At 46.5% G+C, this 14388-nt stretch overlaps 1 protein-coding gene across 1 annotated transcript in view; it reads left to right on the top strand.

The window, feature by feature from the left end:
• The first annotated feature begins 1817 nt into the window (after positions 1 to 1817).
• CDHR2 (cadherin related family member 2) overlaps positions 1818 to 14388 on the top strand; it is a 41776-nt gene continuing 29205 nt past the window's right edge. Inside the window, exons 1-2 of the mRNA XM_049775643.1 lie at positions 1818 to 1821; positions 6504 to 6650. Of these exons, the coding sequence (XP_049631600.1) occupies positions 1818 to 1821; positions 6504 to 6650 (151 nt within the window). The remainder of the gene's footprint in view (positions 1822 to 6503; positions 6651 to 14388) is intronic.

The following is a 14388-nucleotide window of genomic DNA, read 5'->3' as shown; positions in this document are numbered from 1 at the left end:
TGGTACAGAAAACCGTGCTGGTTCCAAGACGGGATCTAAGTTTCAGAGGTGAACAGTTGATGCCTAATAGATTGAAGCCTACTTTGAGTCACTATGACAAACATTCAGGGTGAAAGGCCATCTGCAATAAAAAATTGAGGAGTTCCGATCCCTAATAGATAAGACCTTTAGATAAAAATCAAGGAATTTGGGCCCGGAGAGATAGCACAGTGTTGTTTGCCTTGCAAGCAGCCAATCCAGGACCAAAGGTGGTTGGTTCAAATCCCGGTGTCCCATATGGTCCCCCGTGCCTGCCAGGAGCTATTTCTGAGCAGACAGCCAGGAGTAATCCCTGAGCACCGCCGGGTGTGGCCCCCATCCAAAAAAAAAAAAAAACCAAAAAAAAAATTCAAAGAATTTTGCTTAAAAGCTATCACTAATAATCTTAAGAAGAATGAATGTAAGAATCATTTAGCCACAACTTTGAATCAGTTACAAGTAGAAGAGTCTCTGATAGAAGAATCTAGGGAAAACCCGTAGCACAAAACCTGACAGCTGGAGACACTTGAAGAACTGTGATAGATTCAGATGAGTATTCCTATATTAAAGCAGAAATAGATCATGATAAGGAAACAGGATTTATGTTTCTAAGAAAAAGCAAAGCATACGATAGTTGTATCTAATACAGGGCAAATGATGGGAACCACCTATATCTAGGACTAGATTATGGCCCACTTAGCATAGGATTAACTACACCTGATCCCTTACTTTATACAGGAGTGTATGATGAGGCTGGTAACAGAGGAGTGGTGCATGAAGGAAAACGAGTGTCTTATTATAAATTGCCCTTTTTAGAAATATTAATATGGGCAATGCCTCTTTAATGTCATCTTCACAGGGACAAAAGGAGTTATTAAAAAGGCAAACAGAAAAGGCTGTGGAGGGCCCAGAGAGATAGCACAGTGGTGTTTGCCTTGCAAGCAGCCGATCCAGGACTTAAGGTGGTTGGTTCGAATCCCGGTGTCCCATATGGTCCCCTGTGCCTGCCAGGAGCTATTTCTGAGCAGACAGCCAGGAGTAACCCCTGAGCACCGCCGGGTGTGACCCAAAGGAAAAAAAAAAAAAAAAGAAAGAAAAGGCTTGGAAGGCTTGGACCAGTACATGATTGGAGACCTAAACCTGGACCCCCAGACATAGATTTTAAATGATGGATCTATAACATTTTAAATATAACAAAAATCCTGCTCACAGCTCAGGCTGGGCAAGTTTCTAAAATCAAGCAAAGATTAACCACATTAACCACCAGTCTTAGGTCATATAGTAAATGCTTACAATCACCAGAGTGCCATTGTTTAAAAATAGTAATCTGACTCTTGATAAGGTCAGCATGCTTAGAAAATTGCTAATGTGTGTTAAATATGTATTGGAACGAGGAACCTGTAAATTAATATATTTTGATTTTTTGGCCAATATTCTGCTCTTAGATGTATAAATAACCTAGAGAAATAAATGCAGTTGCTCTGTAGCTGAGGCTCAAGTCAAAGCTCTTATTTATTTTTTGTTTTTGTTTTGTTTTGGTCACACCCGGCAATGCTCAGGGATTACTCCTGGCTCTCTGCTCAGAAATTGCTCCTGGCAGGCTCAGGGGATCATATGGGATGCCAGGATTTGAACTACCGACCTTTTGCATGCAAGGCAAATGCCTTACCTTCATGCCATCTCCAGGCCCCTCAAGCTAAAGCTCTCAGCCACTTTCCAGCACCCAAGACTTCGAGTCTTTTGTTGCGCTGACCCCTTGCCCACCTGTCTTCTGAGGAGGACCTTAGTGCTGCCCTCCGATGGGTGAGCGGTCTGCGGCAGATCCCCTGGTGTTCCATATGATCCCCCAAGCCAGGAGCGATTTCTGAGCACATAGCCAAGAGTAACCCCTGAGCGTCACTGGATGTGGCCCAAAAACAAACAAAAACAAAACAAAAAGAACTAAGGGTAAAAAGGGCTAAATAGAGAGAAATAACAAATCAGGGGTATAGAGTGAAAGTATAGAAAAGGATTCGTAAAGTCGTAAGCAGGGGAGGGGGAAAAGGAAGGGCTACATATAACAGGGGGAAGGACTATATACAGCATAGACATTATGTACAATATAGACGAACATACAATATAGACATTAGACAGCTCAACAAATGAGCACTGTAGCAAGAGTCTATGCATGCAAGCAGATGCCTATTCCAATGCTATTGGTGGACATAAACATTAGATCATATTAGCAGGCATAATCAAATGGAAAATGAATAGATCAGAATATTTGTCAAGTCATTATCATAATGAGCACTGTATTTGGATTCTAATATAATATAATATAACGTAATATAATAATATGTTTTTGGATGTAGCCCAAAAAACAAACAAAAAAAAGTTATTATAGACATATTAAAATTGACACTAAAACATTCTTTTTGTTTGTTTGATTTTTGAGCCACACCCAGCTGCACTCAGGGGTTACTCCTGGCTCTGTGCTCAGAAATCACTCCTGGCAGGTTCAGGAGACCATATGGGATGCCAGGAATCAAACTTGGGTCTTCCCCAGGTCAGCCACATGCAAGGCAAACACCCTACAGCTGTGCTATCACTCTGGACCTGACACTAAAACAATCTTGTAGTGAGCACTGTAGTGAGTGTCCATGGCTTTCAAACACATTCTTTTTTCCACACCTGGCGGTGCTCAGGGGTTACTCCTCCTGGCTGTCTGCTCAGAAATAGCTCCTGGCAGGCACAGGGGACCATATGGGACACCGGGATTCGAACCAACCACCTTTGGTCCTGGATCGGCTGCTTGCAAGGCAAACACCACTGTGCTATCTCTCCGGGCCCACCATTTTTCCTCTTATGCCTGTCTTATTTCACCTCATATCAGTTTCTTTCATTTTCATTTTCCTTTCTTTCTCTATTTCCCTCTCCTCCCCGCCCCCCCTCCCCCCCCCCCCCCGCTCTCTCTCATCACAGCTGACTTGCTCAGGGTTTATTCCTGACTCTGGGATCACTCCTGGTGATGCTCTGGACACATGATGTACTGGGTATCAAACCCAGATCTGTGGTGTGCAAAGCAACTAGCTACTCCCAGCCTCCCATCATATATTCAAGATTAATCTATATTATTAATTCATGTCATGGCATAAATTTAGAATTTGTTCATTTTCTCCTTTGTGAGGGTGATGTGGCGGAGTTACACTTTTAAGTTCTCGGAGCTTACTGCAGTTTGTATTCAAGGATCACACCTGGTGGTGCTGGAGGGACCCCACGCCACGCTGAGGATCAAATATGGCTTAGCTTGTGCAGGACAAGTACTTTCCTCTGTACTATCTCTCTGGCCCTAGGATTTTCTTTCCTTTATTGAAGATTACTCCTGGTAGCACACTGTGCTCAGTGTGGGAGGCTGAACATTGGACTCCTGCATGCAAAGTATGCGCAATAATCCATGAGTCTCATCCCTAGCCCAGAGTGCTCTCATCCTCCTCCCCTCCTTCCTTCCTCTTTTTTCTCTTTCTTTCTTCTCCTCCCTTCCTTCTTTTCATCTTTCCTTCCAATTTTTCTTTCTCTTACTTTCTCCCTTTCACCCTTTCTTCCCTCCTTCCTCCCTTCTTTTCTTTCTGCCTTTCTCTCCTTCCTTCCCACTTTCTTCTCTCCCTTCCCTCTTTCCTTCCTCCCTCCCTTCCTTCCTTCCTTCCTTCCTTCCTTCCTTCCTTCCTTCCTTCCTTCCTTCCTTCCTTCCTTCCTTCCTTCCTTCCCTCCCTCCCTCCCTCCCTCCCTCCCTCCCTCCCTCCCTCTCTCTCTCTCTCTCTTTCTCTTTCTTTCTTTCTTTCTTTCTTTCTTTCTTTCTTTCTTTCTTTCTTTCTTTCTTTCTTTCTTTCTTTCTTTCTTTCTTTCTTTCTTTCTTTCTTTCTTTCTTTCTTTCTTTCTTTCTTTCTTTCTTTCTTTCTTTCTTTCTTTTCTTTTTTCCCCTTCCTTTTATTTTGCCTTTTTTTCTTGGTTTTGGGGCCACACCCAGAGCTTCTCAGGACTTTCTCCTGGTTCTATTTTCAGAGATCACTCCTGATGGGACTTGGGGGACCCCATAGTGTGTCAGGGATTAAACTTTGATCAGCCATGTTCAAAGCAACATCTTTTCCACTGTACAATCTTTCCAGCCCCTTCCTATTTCCTTTCTTTCTTTTCTGGCTCACATGCAGTGGTGCTCAGCAGCTATATATCTAACTTTTTACTTGGTGGGGGGAGGACGTTTCTCGTAGTGACCACTCAGGGGACCATCTAATGCATAACCTTCTGAGATGTGAGTCTGTAGTCTATAGAACCATCTCCTCATCTCTGAGTGTCCTTCCTTTGTTTTTGCTTTGTTTTATCTGTTTTTAGTTTTGGAGCCACATCTTGCAGTGCTCAGGGGTTACTCCTGGTTCGAACTCAGGGATCACTCCTGGTGGTGAGTCGGGAACCATATGGGATGGATCAAACTTGCGTCAGCCCTGTGATACCTGATTTAAAAAAAAAAATAAATCTGAGCAAGTCACATTCTCAGCACACTGACAGAGAAAATCTGAGATTTTTACAATTTTTCTAGGCACATGTGTTCTTTCTTTGTATATCTAAAGGACATTATCCATCAGTGGTCCTCAAACTATGGCCCATGGGCCACATATTGTATTTGTATCTGTTTTGATTCTTCATTGCAAAATAAGATATATGCATTGTGCATAAGAATTCGTTCATAAGTTTTGTTTTTACTATAGTCAGACCCTCCAATGGTCTGAGGGACAGTGAACTGGCCCCCTGTTTAAAAAGTTTGAGGACCCCTGATCCATGTGGACACACCATGTGTTGCATTGCTTCCCTGGTCTTGTTCTCATGAATTCTGTGGTGGAGAACAGGGTTGAACCCTGCTCGGCCATCTGCAATGCATTTGCCTTCCCTGCTGCACTGTCTCTGCAGGCTCCTCCGATCCATTATTTGTTTGTTTGTTTGTTTATTGTTTGTTTGTCTGTAGACCACACCTGAGTGTGCTCAGGGCTCACTCCTGACTCTACTCAGGGATCACTTCTGTGGGGCTCAGGGGGACCCTAGTTCATGCTAGGTCAGCTGTATTCAAGAAAAACGCCTTAGTCCTGTACTCTCTCTGGCTCGTCAATGAATTGATCAGCTTATTCTATTTAGGGTTCCAAAGCAATGCACAATGGGAAGGGCGTTTGCCTTGTACACAGCCAACCTAGGTTCAGTCCCTGAGCATGCAAGGTGATTTCTTCTTCTTTTTAATAAAATTAAGTATTTAATTGAATCACCATGAGATATACAGTTATAAAGTTGTTCAAGAATGAAGTTCAGTCATACAATGCCCAACACCCATCCCTTCACCAGAGCACATTTCCCGCAGCCAGTGTCCCCATTTCTTTCCCACCCTTCATCCTGTCCTCTCCCTGCCTGTCTCTATGGCAGACATTTCGGGCATGATTTCTTTTCTTCTTCTTCTTCTTCTTTTTTTTTTTTTTTTTTTTTTTTTTTGGTTTTTGGGCCACACCCGGTGACGCTCAGGGGTTACTCCTGGCTATGCGCTCAGAAGTCGCTCCTGGCTTGGGGGACCATATGGGACGCCGGGGGATCGAACCGCGGTCCGTCTCCTAGGCTAGCGCAGGTAAGGCAGGCACCTTACCTCGAGCGCCACCGCCCGGCCCCCTTCTTCTTCTTCTTCTTCTTCTTCTTCTTCTTCTTCTTCTTCTTCTCATTGTTCTTCTTATTCTTATTGTTTTTCTTTTTTTTTTTTTTTTTTTTTTTGGGCCACACCCGGCCGGTGCTCAGGGGTTACTCCTGGCTGTCTGCTCAGAAACAGCTCCTGGCAGGCACGGGGGACCATATGGGACACCGGGATTCGAACCAACCACCTTTGGTCCTGGATCGGCTGTTTGCAAGGCAAACACCACTGTGCTATCTCTCCGGGCCCTTCTTCTTCTTTTTGAGCCACACCCGGTGGCACTCAGGGCTTACTCCTGGCTATGCGCTTAGAAATTGCTCCTGGCTAGGGGACCATATGGGACGCCAGGGGATCAAATCGTGGTTTGTTCTAGGCTAGCGCACACAAGGCAGATGCCTTATGGCTTGAACCACTGCTCCAGCTGCGATTTCAGGCATAATTTCTGAACACAGAGCCAGGAGTAACCACTGACGACCGCTGTTTGTGACACTCTCCCCTAAAAAAAACCCTGACTTATTCTATTTAATTTTCTTGGTTTGGGGACCACACCCAGCAGTGCTCAAGGCTTACACCTGGCTGTATTTGGGCTACAAATGCTGGCATCGAACCTGGGCCAGTCACCTTCAAGCCAAGCACCTTAATTGCTGGGCTATCTTTCAGGTTCCTTCGGGGGCCTTTTCTGTCCTAGGGGTCCTACCTGCTTGGGTTCCCTGAGATGACTATATTCCCAAGCCTCCAGGGGTTTGCAATGGGTCTCTGGCCTGGTCTGGCCCTTCTTCCCCTTTCCACCCAGAAGGTGCGGTTCCTTGGTGGGTTAATGATTACTCAGATGAGGTGGTGATGGTGCTAAAGTCTGCCAGCAGCAAAGCAGCAGGTCCAGAGGGTGCCCATCTGCGATCACTGGTGCCTGTCCACCACCCACCGCCCCTTGGGGGCACAGGTAGGAAATAGTGGGGCCTGCTGCAGTGGAGAAACAGGCTGTTCTGAGAGGGGTTCCAGCAGATCGAGTTGGGTGCTTTCCTTCCAAGGCCAATTTGGGGTGCCACAGTTGCTGAGGAAGAACAAGCACCAGGGCTGGGTTGGGGTGTGTGTGTGTGTGGGGCGAGGCTGCTGCTTGGAACTGAGCTCTACCCTAGCTGTAAGGCCTCAGTTCCTGGTAGTGAGGGGTAAATTTAAGTGCCTTTGGGGGTTGATGAATTCCTGCCCTGCACAACACAGGGTGACTTGGTCTCAATCAGAGATCAAACCCACAATGATAAAGAGGGAAAGAAATAATTAATTTCAGGTTTAAAGAAGCTTCAGGTGGTGGAATAGGGTGGATATGCCTGGTGTACTCCAGAACTCAAAAAAGAGATCTGAGCTCCCAGATGCTGAGCTTGAGTCAGATTGGATAGCGGGGTCCAGGAGTGGGGTCTGCGATCTGTCCTTACTCACAATTTCTTTTTGGGCAGTTTCAGCCACCCCCAATTGCACTCAGGATTTATAGCTGCCTTCACTGAGGAATCCCTCTTGGCAGGGCTTGAAGGACCATACGGGTTGTTAGAGGTTGAATCCAGGTTGACTGCATGCAAAGCAAATGTACTATCATTCTTTCCTCTAAAATGGAGAATTTTTTTAATTCATGAATTTGGTATCTAGCACTGTATTGAGTTCCTAGAACCCCACCAGGTGTGATCCCTGAGACCAGAACCATGAGGAAGATCTTAGTAAGGCTAGATTCTCACAAGAGTGAGAAATAGAAGAGAAAGAAAAAAGAGGAGGAGGGGGAAGAAAAGGAAGAGGAAAAGGAGATGGGGCCCGGAGAGATAGCACAGCGGTGTTTGCCTTGCAAACAGCCTATCCAGGACCAAAGGTGGTTGGTTCGAATCCCGGTGTCCCATATGGTCCCCCGTGCCTGCCAGGAGCTATTTCTGAGCAGACAGCCAGGAGTAACCCCTGAGTGCCGCCGGGTGTGGCCCAAAAACCAAAAAAAAAAAAAAAAAAAAAAAAAAGGAGAAGGAGAAGGAGGAAAAGAAGAAGGAGGAGGAGAAAAAGAAGATGATGAAGGCAGTGGGGAGAGAGGGTGGGAAAAAGATGAAGAAGACGAAGAAGACAAAGAAGAAGTAGTAATGGTAGTAGTAGTATCATCATCATCATCATCATCATCAGTAGTAGTAGTAGTTAGAATCATAACCAGTTCAATTCTCTGTAGCCTGGAGTTGGGCACAGTGGGTACAGGGACTCCTGGGCAGGACCCTCCTCACAACTGGATGGGCTTATTACTCTTGGGAGTGCAGACCACAACCCTTAGAAGTCAGGGCTGCTCAGAAGAGAGCTGGTCCAAGACTCTTATATATTGACTAGCCTGTGTCTGACCTTGGCTGGAAGACATACATTTGTTTTTATTTAAAAAAAAGTTGGGGTCCAGGGGCCTGAGCAATGGTGCAGCAGTAGGGCATTTGCCTTACACGTGGCTAATCCAGGACAAACCACAGTTTGATTCCCTGGTGTCCCATATGGTCCCCAAGCCAGGAGCGATTTCTGAGTACATAGCCAGCAGTAACCCTTGAGCATCACCGGGTGTGGCCCAAAAACAACAACAACAACAAAAAGTTGGCTTTGAGATCAAGAATCACTCCTATTGGAGGTGAGAGGCTCCTTAGAGGCATGGTGGGGATTGAACCCAGGTTGGCTGCATTCAGGGCAAATGCCCTCCCCATTGTACTATATCTCCTTTGACCCTCTTTATGATTGTTTGGTTTGTTTTATTTGGGAGCCACAGCCAGAGGTGCCTGCAAACTATCCTGCCTCATGGTGTTCAGGGGATTATGCAGTGTCAGGAGCCAAAACCTCATTTATCCAAAGCCTGAACTCAGCCTGTTGAGCCACCTGCACACACACACACACACACACACACACACACACACAATAAATCTCTTTCTAGGCTGCTGAGCATCTGTGTGCAGCCAGATCCCAGGAGAATGTCGACCTGGTGCAGTTGGAGAATTGTGGGAAAATACACAAAACAGCAGAAGTGATAGAGCCAGAGAAATAGTACAGTGGGGAGGGTGTTTGCCTTGCACACAACCAACCTAGGTCCAATCCACAGCAACCTGGGTCCCTTGAGCCTCTTCTTGGTGGAGCTTTGGGGAGTCCTATGAGTGCTGGGGATCAAAGCCAGGATGGTGGATGTGATGCCCGAGTTCTAACTGGCCCATCTAGCAATTGCTCAGACCCTTCATGATTCCTTTTTATTTTTTGGCGTTTTGGGCCATACCTGGTGGTGCTCGGGGGTTACTCCTGGATCTGCACTCAGAAATTGCTTCTGGCTTAGGGGACCATATGGAATGCTGGGGATTGAACCCGTGTCCATCCTGGGTCAGCCATGTGTAAGGCAAACGCCCTACCACTGTGCTACCACTTTGTCCCATTTCTTTTCTTATTTTGGTTATTTTTATTGTTTATTTGTATTTTTTTTTTTGGTTTTTGGGCCACACCCAGTAACGCTCAGGGGTTACTCCTGGCTATGTGCTCAGAAGTTGCTCCTGGCTTGGGGGACCATATGGGACACCGGGGGATCGAACCGTGGACCGTCCAAGGCTAGCGCAGGCAAGGCAGGCACCTTACCTTTAGCGCCACCGCCCGGCCCCGTTTATTTGTATTTTGAGCCATACCTAGCAATGCTCAGGGTTTTCTCCTGGCTCTGCACTTCTGGTGGGGCTCGAGAACTCATACTGGGTGCTGGGGATTGAACCCAGCTGGGCCACATGCAAGGCAAAGGCCTTCCCCCACTGTACTATTGCTTCAGCTCCATCATCCCATGTCTTAGAAGGCAAACTAAGGCAGAGGAAGGAAGATCATTCTATCGAGGCTGCCCACTGCAGTGAGCAATGGACAGTGGAAAGGCCACACCTTCCAGTACTCAGCCATCAGCAATTTTGCTCACTTTACATTTAATTAGCTCTGCCACATATCCTGACTGGATACCAACCATGAGTTTGGGGGTCAGAGGAGGGGGCACCAAACTCTGAAACTTGTGGGGGAGGGTGGAATGCAGTCACACCTGAGGGTGTGCATCTGAGTGCTCAACACAAATAACCTGAGAAAAGAGAGAAAGAACAAATGAGATAGAAACCCACCAGAGTTGAAGCAGTTCTTCCTCTGTATCCATTGGGCTCTGTCCCTCAATGTCAGGGACCCCTGTCCAGAAGATGAGTCTCTGGACTGGAAAATCGAGCTGGTTTGCAAAAATGGCTTTGTAGCTGAAAGCAAAATTATGGGAAACCCAGAGGCCTCTACGCAGGAAGGGGAAGCAGGAAGACAATGTCCTAGTTGTTGGCATCTTGGACTGAAGTGGGAAGGACCTCCCCTTTCTGTGCATCGTTTCCAGGTTGGGATAAGGAACTGACAGTGGGATATTCTAGAATGTTCCACAGTCAATGCAAAATGTCTTTCATTGTCTTGCCTGGCTATTGATCGGTGTTGCAGGCTTTTTGTGGTTCCCCAAGAAAGGGAGGGAGCTGAGGGGAAAATATTCCAAGAAGAGCAAGAAGGAGATACATGGAGTTGAATGAAAGAGAAGGAGGGGAGGAGAGTTAAAATAAAAAGAAAGAGAAGAAGAGGGAGGAGAATATTGGAAGGTGAGGCCAGTAGGATTCCAAGAGAGGTTTAAGCCTGGGACCAGAGTTATAGTGCAGAGGGGAGGGCTCTTGCCTTGCCCATGTCTGATTGGATTCAATCCTAGGCATCCCATATTGTTCCCCAAGCACTGCCAAGAATAAATCCTGAGCATCACCAAGTGTTGCCCAAATATAGCATCAACACTATCAAGAATAAAAGATTTAGGGCTGAGGGTGGAGGGATAGCAACGGGTTAAAGGAATTTGCTTTATGCCAACCCAGGTTCCATCACAGACTCCTTATAGGGTCCCCTGAATGCTGCCAGGAGTAGTCCCTGAGCATAGCTTGTGGATCCAGAAAAACAAAAACCAAAATAACAATAACAATAACAATAATAAGGGGGCTGGAGAATTGTACAATGGGTAAGGCATCTGCCTTGCATGTGCCCAACCCAGGTTCAATACCCAGCATCCCATACGATCTCCTGAGCACTGCCAGAAGTGATTCCCAAGTACAGAGCCAGGAGTAAGTCCTGAGCATTTCTGGCTGTGACTCACTAGCAATAATAGTATTAATAATAACAACAATAATAATAGATTCTAAGGGACAATAAAGAAGAGAAAAATCAGAAGCCTGGGGCAAGTTTAGAGACCGTGCTTCTTGGGATTCTAATCCCTGTCCTGACTGGTCCCCTTTCTCTTCTGGAATCACAGATGGCTGAGGAGGGAACATGGGGACAAAGTTCCATCATTACACAGCTCCTGACCATCCTGGGAATGGGGTGTGGAAATAAATACCTGAGGGCAGTTTCTTGCTCACCTCCCAAGAGAACTTTATCACCACGGGGAATTCACCACATACTTTGTGATTCCAGGAAGATTCACTTAGAGACTGTTGATTTCCTTTTTTGGGAGTTGGGTTTGGGTCACACCCAGAGGTGCTCAGGAATCACTCCCTGTGGTGCTCAGGGGACCATATGGGATGCCAGGGATCAAACCAGGGTCTGCCTTAACTGCTATATTGCTCTGGCCCTTTGTTGATTTCCTTTTGCTTGTTTAATTTTGCTTTGGGTCACATTCAGCAGTGGTGAGTGCTTACTCCTGACTCTGTGATCAGGGATCACTCCGAGCACTGCTCAGGGAAACCCTATTCAGGGATCTAACTCTGCTCTGCCAAGTTCCTTAAGACAAGCATCGTAACCCACTATATCTCTCTTGCTCCTTGCTACTACTTCTCTTTGGGAGACAGGGCATACTCAGCAGTGCTCAGGGCTTAGGAATCTCTCCTGGTAGGGTTCTGGAGATGCTGTGCTATTCCCGGGAAACTGAGTCAGCCACCTGCTAAGCCAGTGCCTTACCTGCTGGTTCTTTCTCTTCCTCTTGCTTTTCCAGTCCCACTGTTTTGGGAGGGGGCCACGCCAACTGCTGCTCAGGAATTACTCGTGTTTCTGCACTCAGGAATCACTGGGATGCTGGAGATCAAACCTGGGTTGGCCACATGCAAGTCAAGTATTTTATCCACTGTACTATTATTGCTCCAGACTCTCCACTTCTTTTTTTTTCTTTTAATTTGTTTTTAGAGGCCAGAGCAATAACATAGCAGGTAAAGTTTTGCCTTACATGCAGCCAACCCAGGTTCGATCCCTGGCATCCCATATGGTTCCTGAGCCTGCCAGGAGTAATTTCTGAGTGCAGAGCTAGGAGTAACCCCTGAACACTGTCAGGTGTGGCCAAAATCCCGCAAAACAAAAACTTTTGGTTTTAATTTTTGCCTGCAAGTGCTCAGGGCTTACTCTTGGCTCTGCTCACAGTGATTACTCCTGACCTTGATTTGAACCTCAGTATTAAAAGGGGTTAGGGGGTAAGGTGTCTGCCTTGCAAGAGCTAGCATAGGACGGACTGTGGTTCGATCCCCCGGCATCCCATATGGTCCCCCCAAGCCAGGGGTGATTTCTGAGCACATAGCCAGGAGTAACCCCTGAGCGTCAAACGGGTGTGGCCCAAAAACCAAAAAAAAAAAAAGGGGGGGGGTTAGGGAACAGACCAATAGTACAGTAGATAAGGCACTTGCCTTGCACACAAGTGACCTGGATTTGAACACCAGCATCCTAAGTGATCATCCAAGCACTGCCAGGAGTGATCTCTGAGCACAGAGTTAGGAGTGACTTGAGCATTGCCAGGTATGCCCCCCTCCCAAAAAAAAGAGTTTTAAAAGAGTTGTAAAAAGGGTTTTACTCTCAGAAAGAACAACATATCCAGAATGCCTTAGGCCTGGAGCACAGGTTAAAGCTGGAAAGTGGCTGGGGTGGAGTGATAGTACAACAAGGAAGGCATCTGTCTTGCATGCACTGACCCAGGTTCAATTCCCAACATCCCATATAGTTCCCTGAGCACTCCAGGTGTGATCCTTGAGTGCAGAGTCAGGAGTAAGCCCTGATAATGGGGCCAGAGCCATAGCACCGAAGTAGGGTATTTGCCTTGCATGCGGCTGACCCAGAAGGGATGGCGGCTTGATCCCCAGCATCCCATATGGTTCCCCAAGCCAGGAACGATTTCTGAGCACAGAGACAGGAGTAACCCCCGAGTGTCACTGGGTATGGCCCAAAAACAAAACAAAATAACAACAACAAATGAGTAAGCCCTGAACATTGCTGGGTATGAACCAAAAACAAACAAAGAAAAAAGCTGGAGATGGCCCTAGTGTTCCACTGGCCAATCAGCACCCTGAAAGTGGAAAGTAACTGGCCTTTGTTTTAGGGAAACACCCTGATGGGCTGAGTGTAGGCCTTGGGAGATAGAAGGACAAGGAGAATTATGAGCTGTCTCCTTACCTATGTCTCCTTTCAATGGGCAGTTGGGGGTGGGGTGGAAGCCAGGGTGGTTCCCCCATGAAGAACAAGAAGTGCCTTGCCCAACCTTCATTCCATATCCTCAACTCAGCCTTTAGGGATTTTGCTGATTGTCGTCTCAACTATGCTCCCATTACCTCACTACCCCAGGCGTCTGGAAAGTACAGTCACCCAGTCATTATGGCTTGGGTGGGACCCCAGGGTTGACTCATGGGCCAGTAGAGGGACAGAGTTGGAGAGTCTTACTTCTGAGGTACATCACTCAGCTGGCAGTTTATCGCCAAGTGGATGAAGTGCTGAGTCATGGGCCAGGGTCATTCTTTGTGCCTGTGGCAGGCACTCTGGGAGGGGGTGCAGTAATTTTCCTACAGCACAAGGACCAGAAAATAGACCCCACACTCTTGAAAATGCTCCCAGAAGCTTAGTGGCTGTCTACCAGAGTCTCCGTAACTTGTAACACTTTAGCATTTTTATTTATTTATTTTGGTCTTATTGGGGGGGGTGAACTACATCCAGTTTTGCATTCAGGAATCACTTCTGCAAAGCTTGTGGGACACAGTGGGATGCAGGGGCTGAACCTGGTTGGGACATACATAACTCAAGCACCTGCTGTACTACCTCTGACATTTTTTATTGTTTTGAGCCACATCTAGCAGTGCTCAGGGCGTATTCCCATCTCTATACAATGGGATCACTCCTGGTAGGTTTGGATGGCCCTATGGGATGTCAGAGATCAAACTCTGGTCAGCCACGTGCAAGGCAAGTACCTTCCATGCTTTACTATTACTACGGCCCCCTTTTTATTTATTTGTTTGTTTGTTTATTTTTGTTTATTTGGGTCACACCGGCAGTAGTCAGGGGTTCCTCCTGGCTCTACGCTCAGAAATCACACCTGGCAGGCTCAGGGGACCATATGAGATGCCAGGATTAGAACCACCATCCTTCTGCATGCAAGGCAAATGCCTGACCTCCATGCTATCTCTCTGGCCCCCCTTTTTATTTTTTAAAGTAGTTAAAATGGATCTATTTTATTTAGCTATTATTTTACATTGGGATATATTTATTTATTTATATTTATTTATTTTAAACTATTTTTGTTTAACTCACACACTAGCGATGCTCAGGCCTACTACTGCTTCTGGACTCAGGGATCACTCCTGGAAAGACTCAGGGAACCCTCAGGGGTGCTGGAGGTCAAATCCAGCTTGGCTGTTTGGAAAGGGAATTGCCTT

This window comes from Suncus etruscus, chromosome 6 (genome assembly GCF_024139225.1).
Source record: "Suncus etruscus isolate mSunEtr1 chromosome 6, mSunEtr1.pri.cur, whole genome shotgun sequence".
Taxonomy (NCBI): Eukaryota; Metazoa; Chordata; class Mammalia; order Eulipotyphla; family Soricidae; genus Suncus; species Suncus etruscus.
The sequence above is the reverse complement of the archived record's forward strand: the minus strand, read 5'-3'. Positions and strand labels throughout refer to the sequence as shown.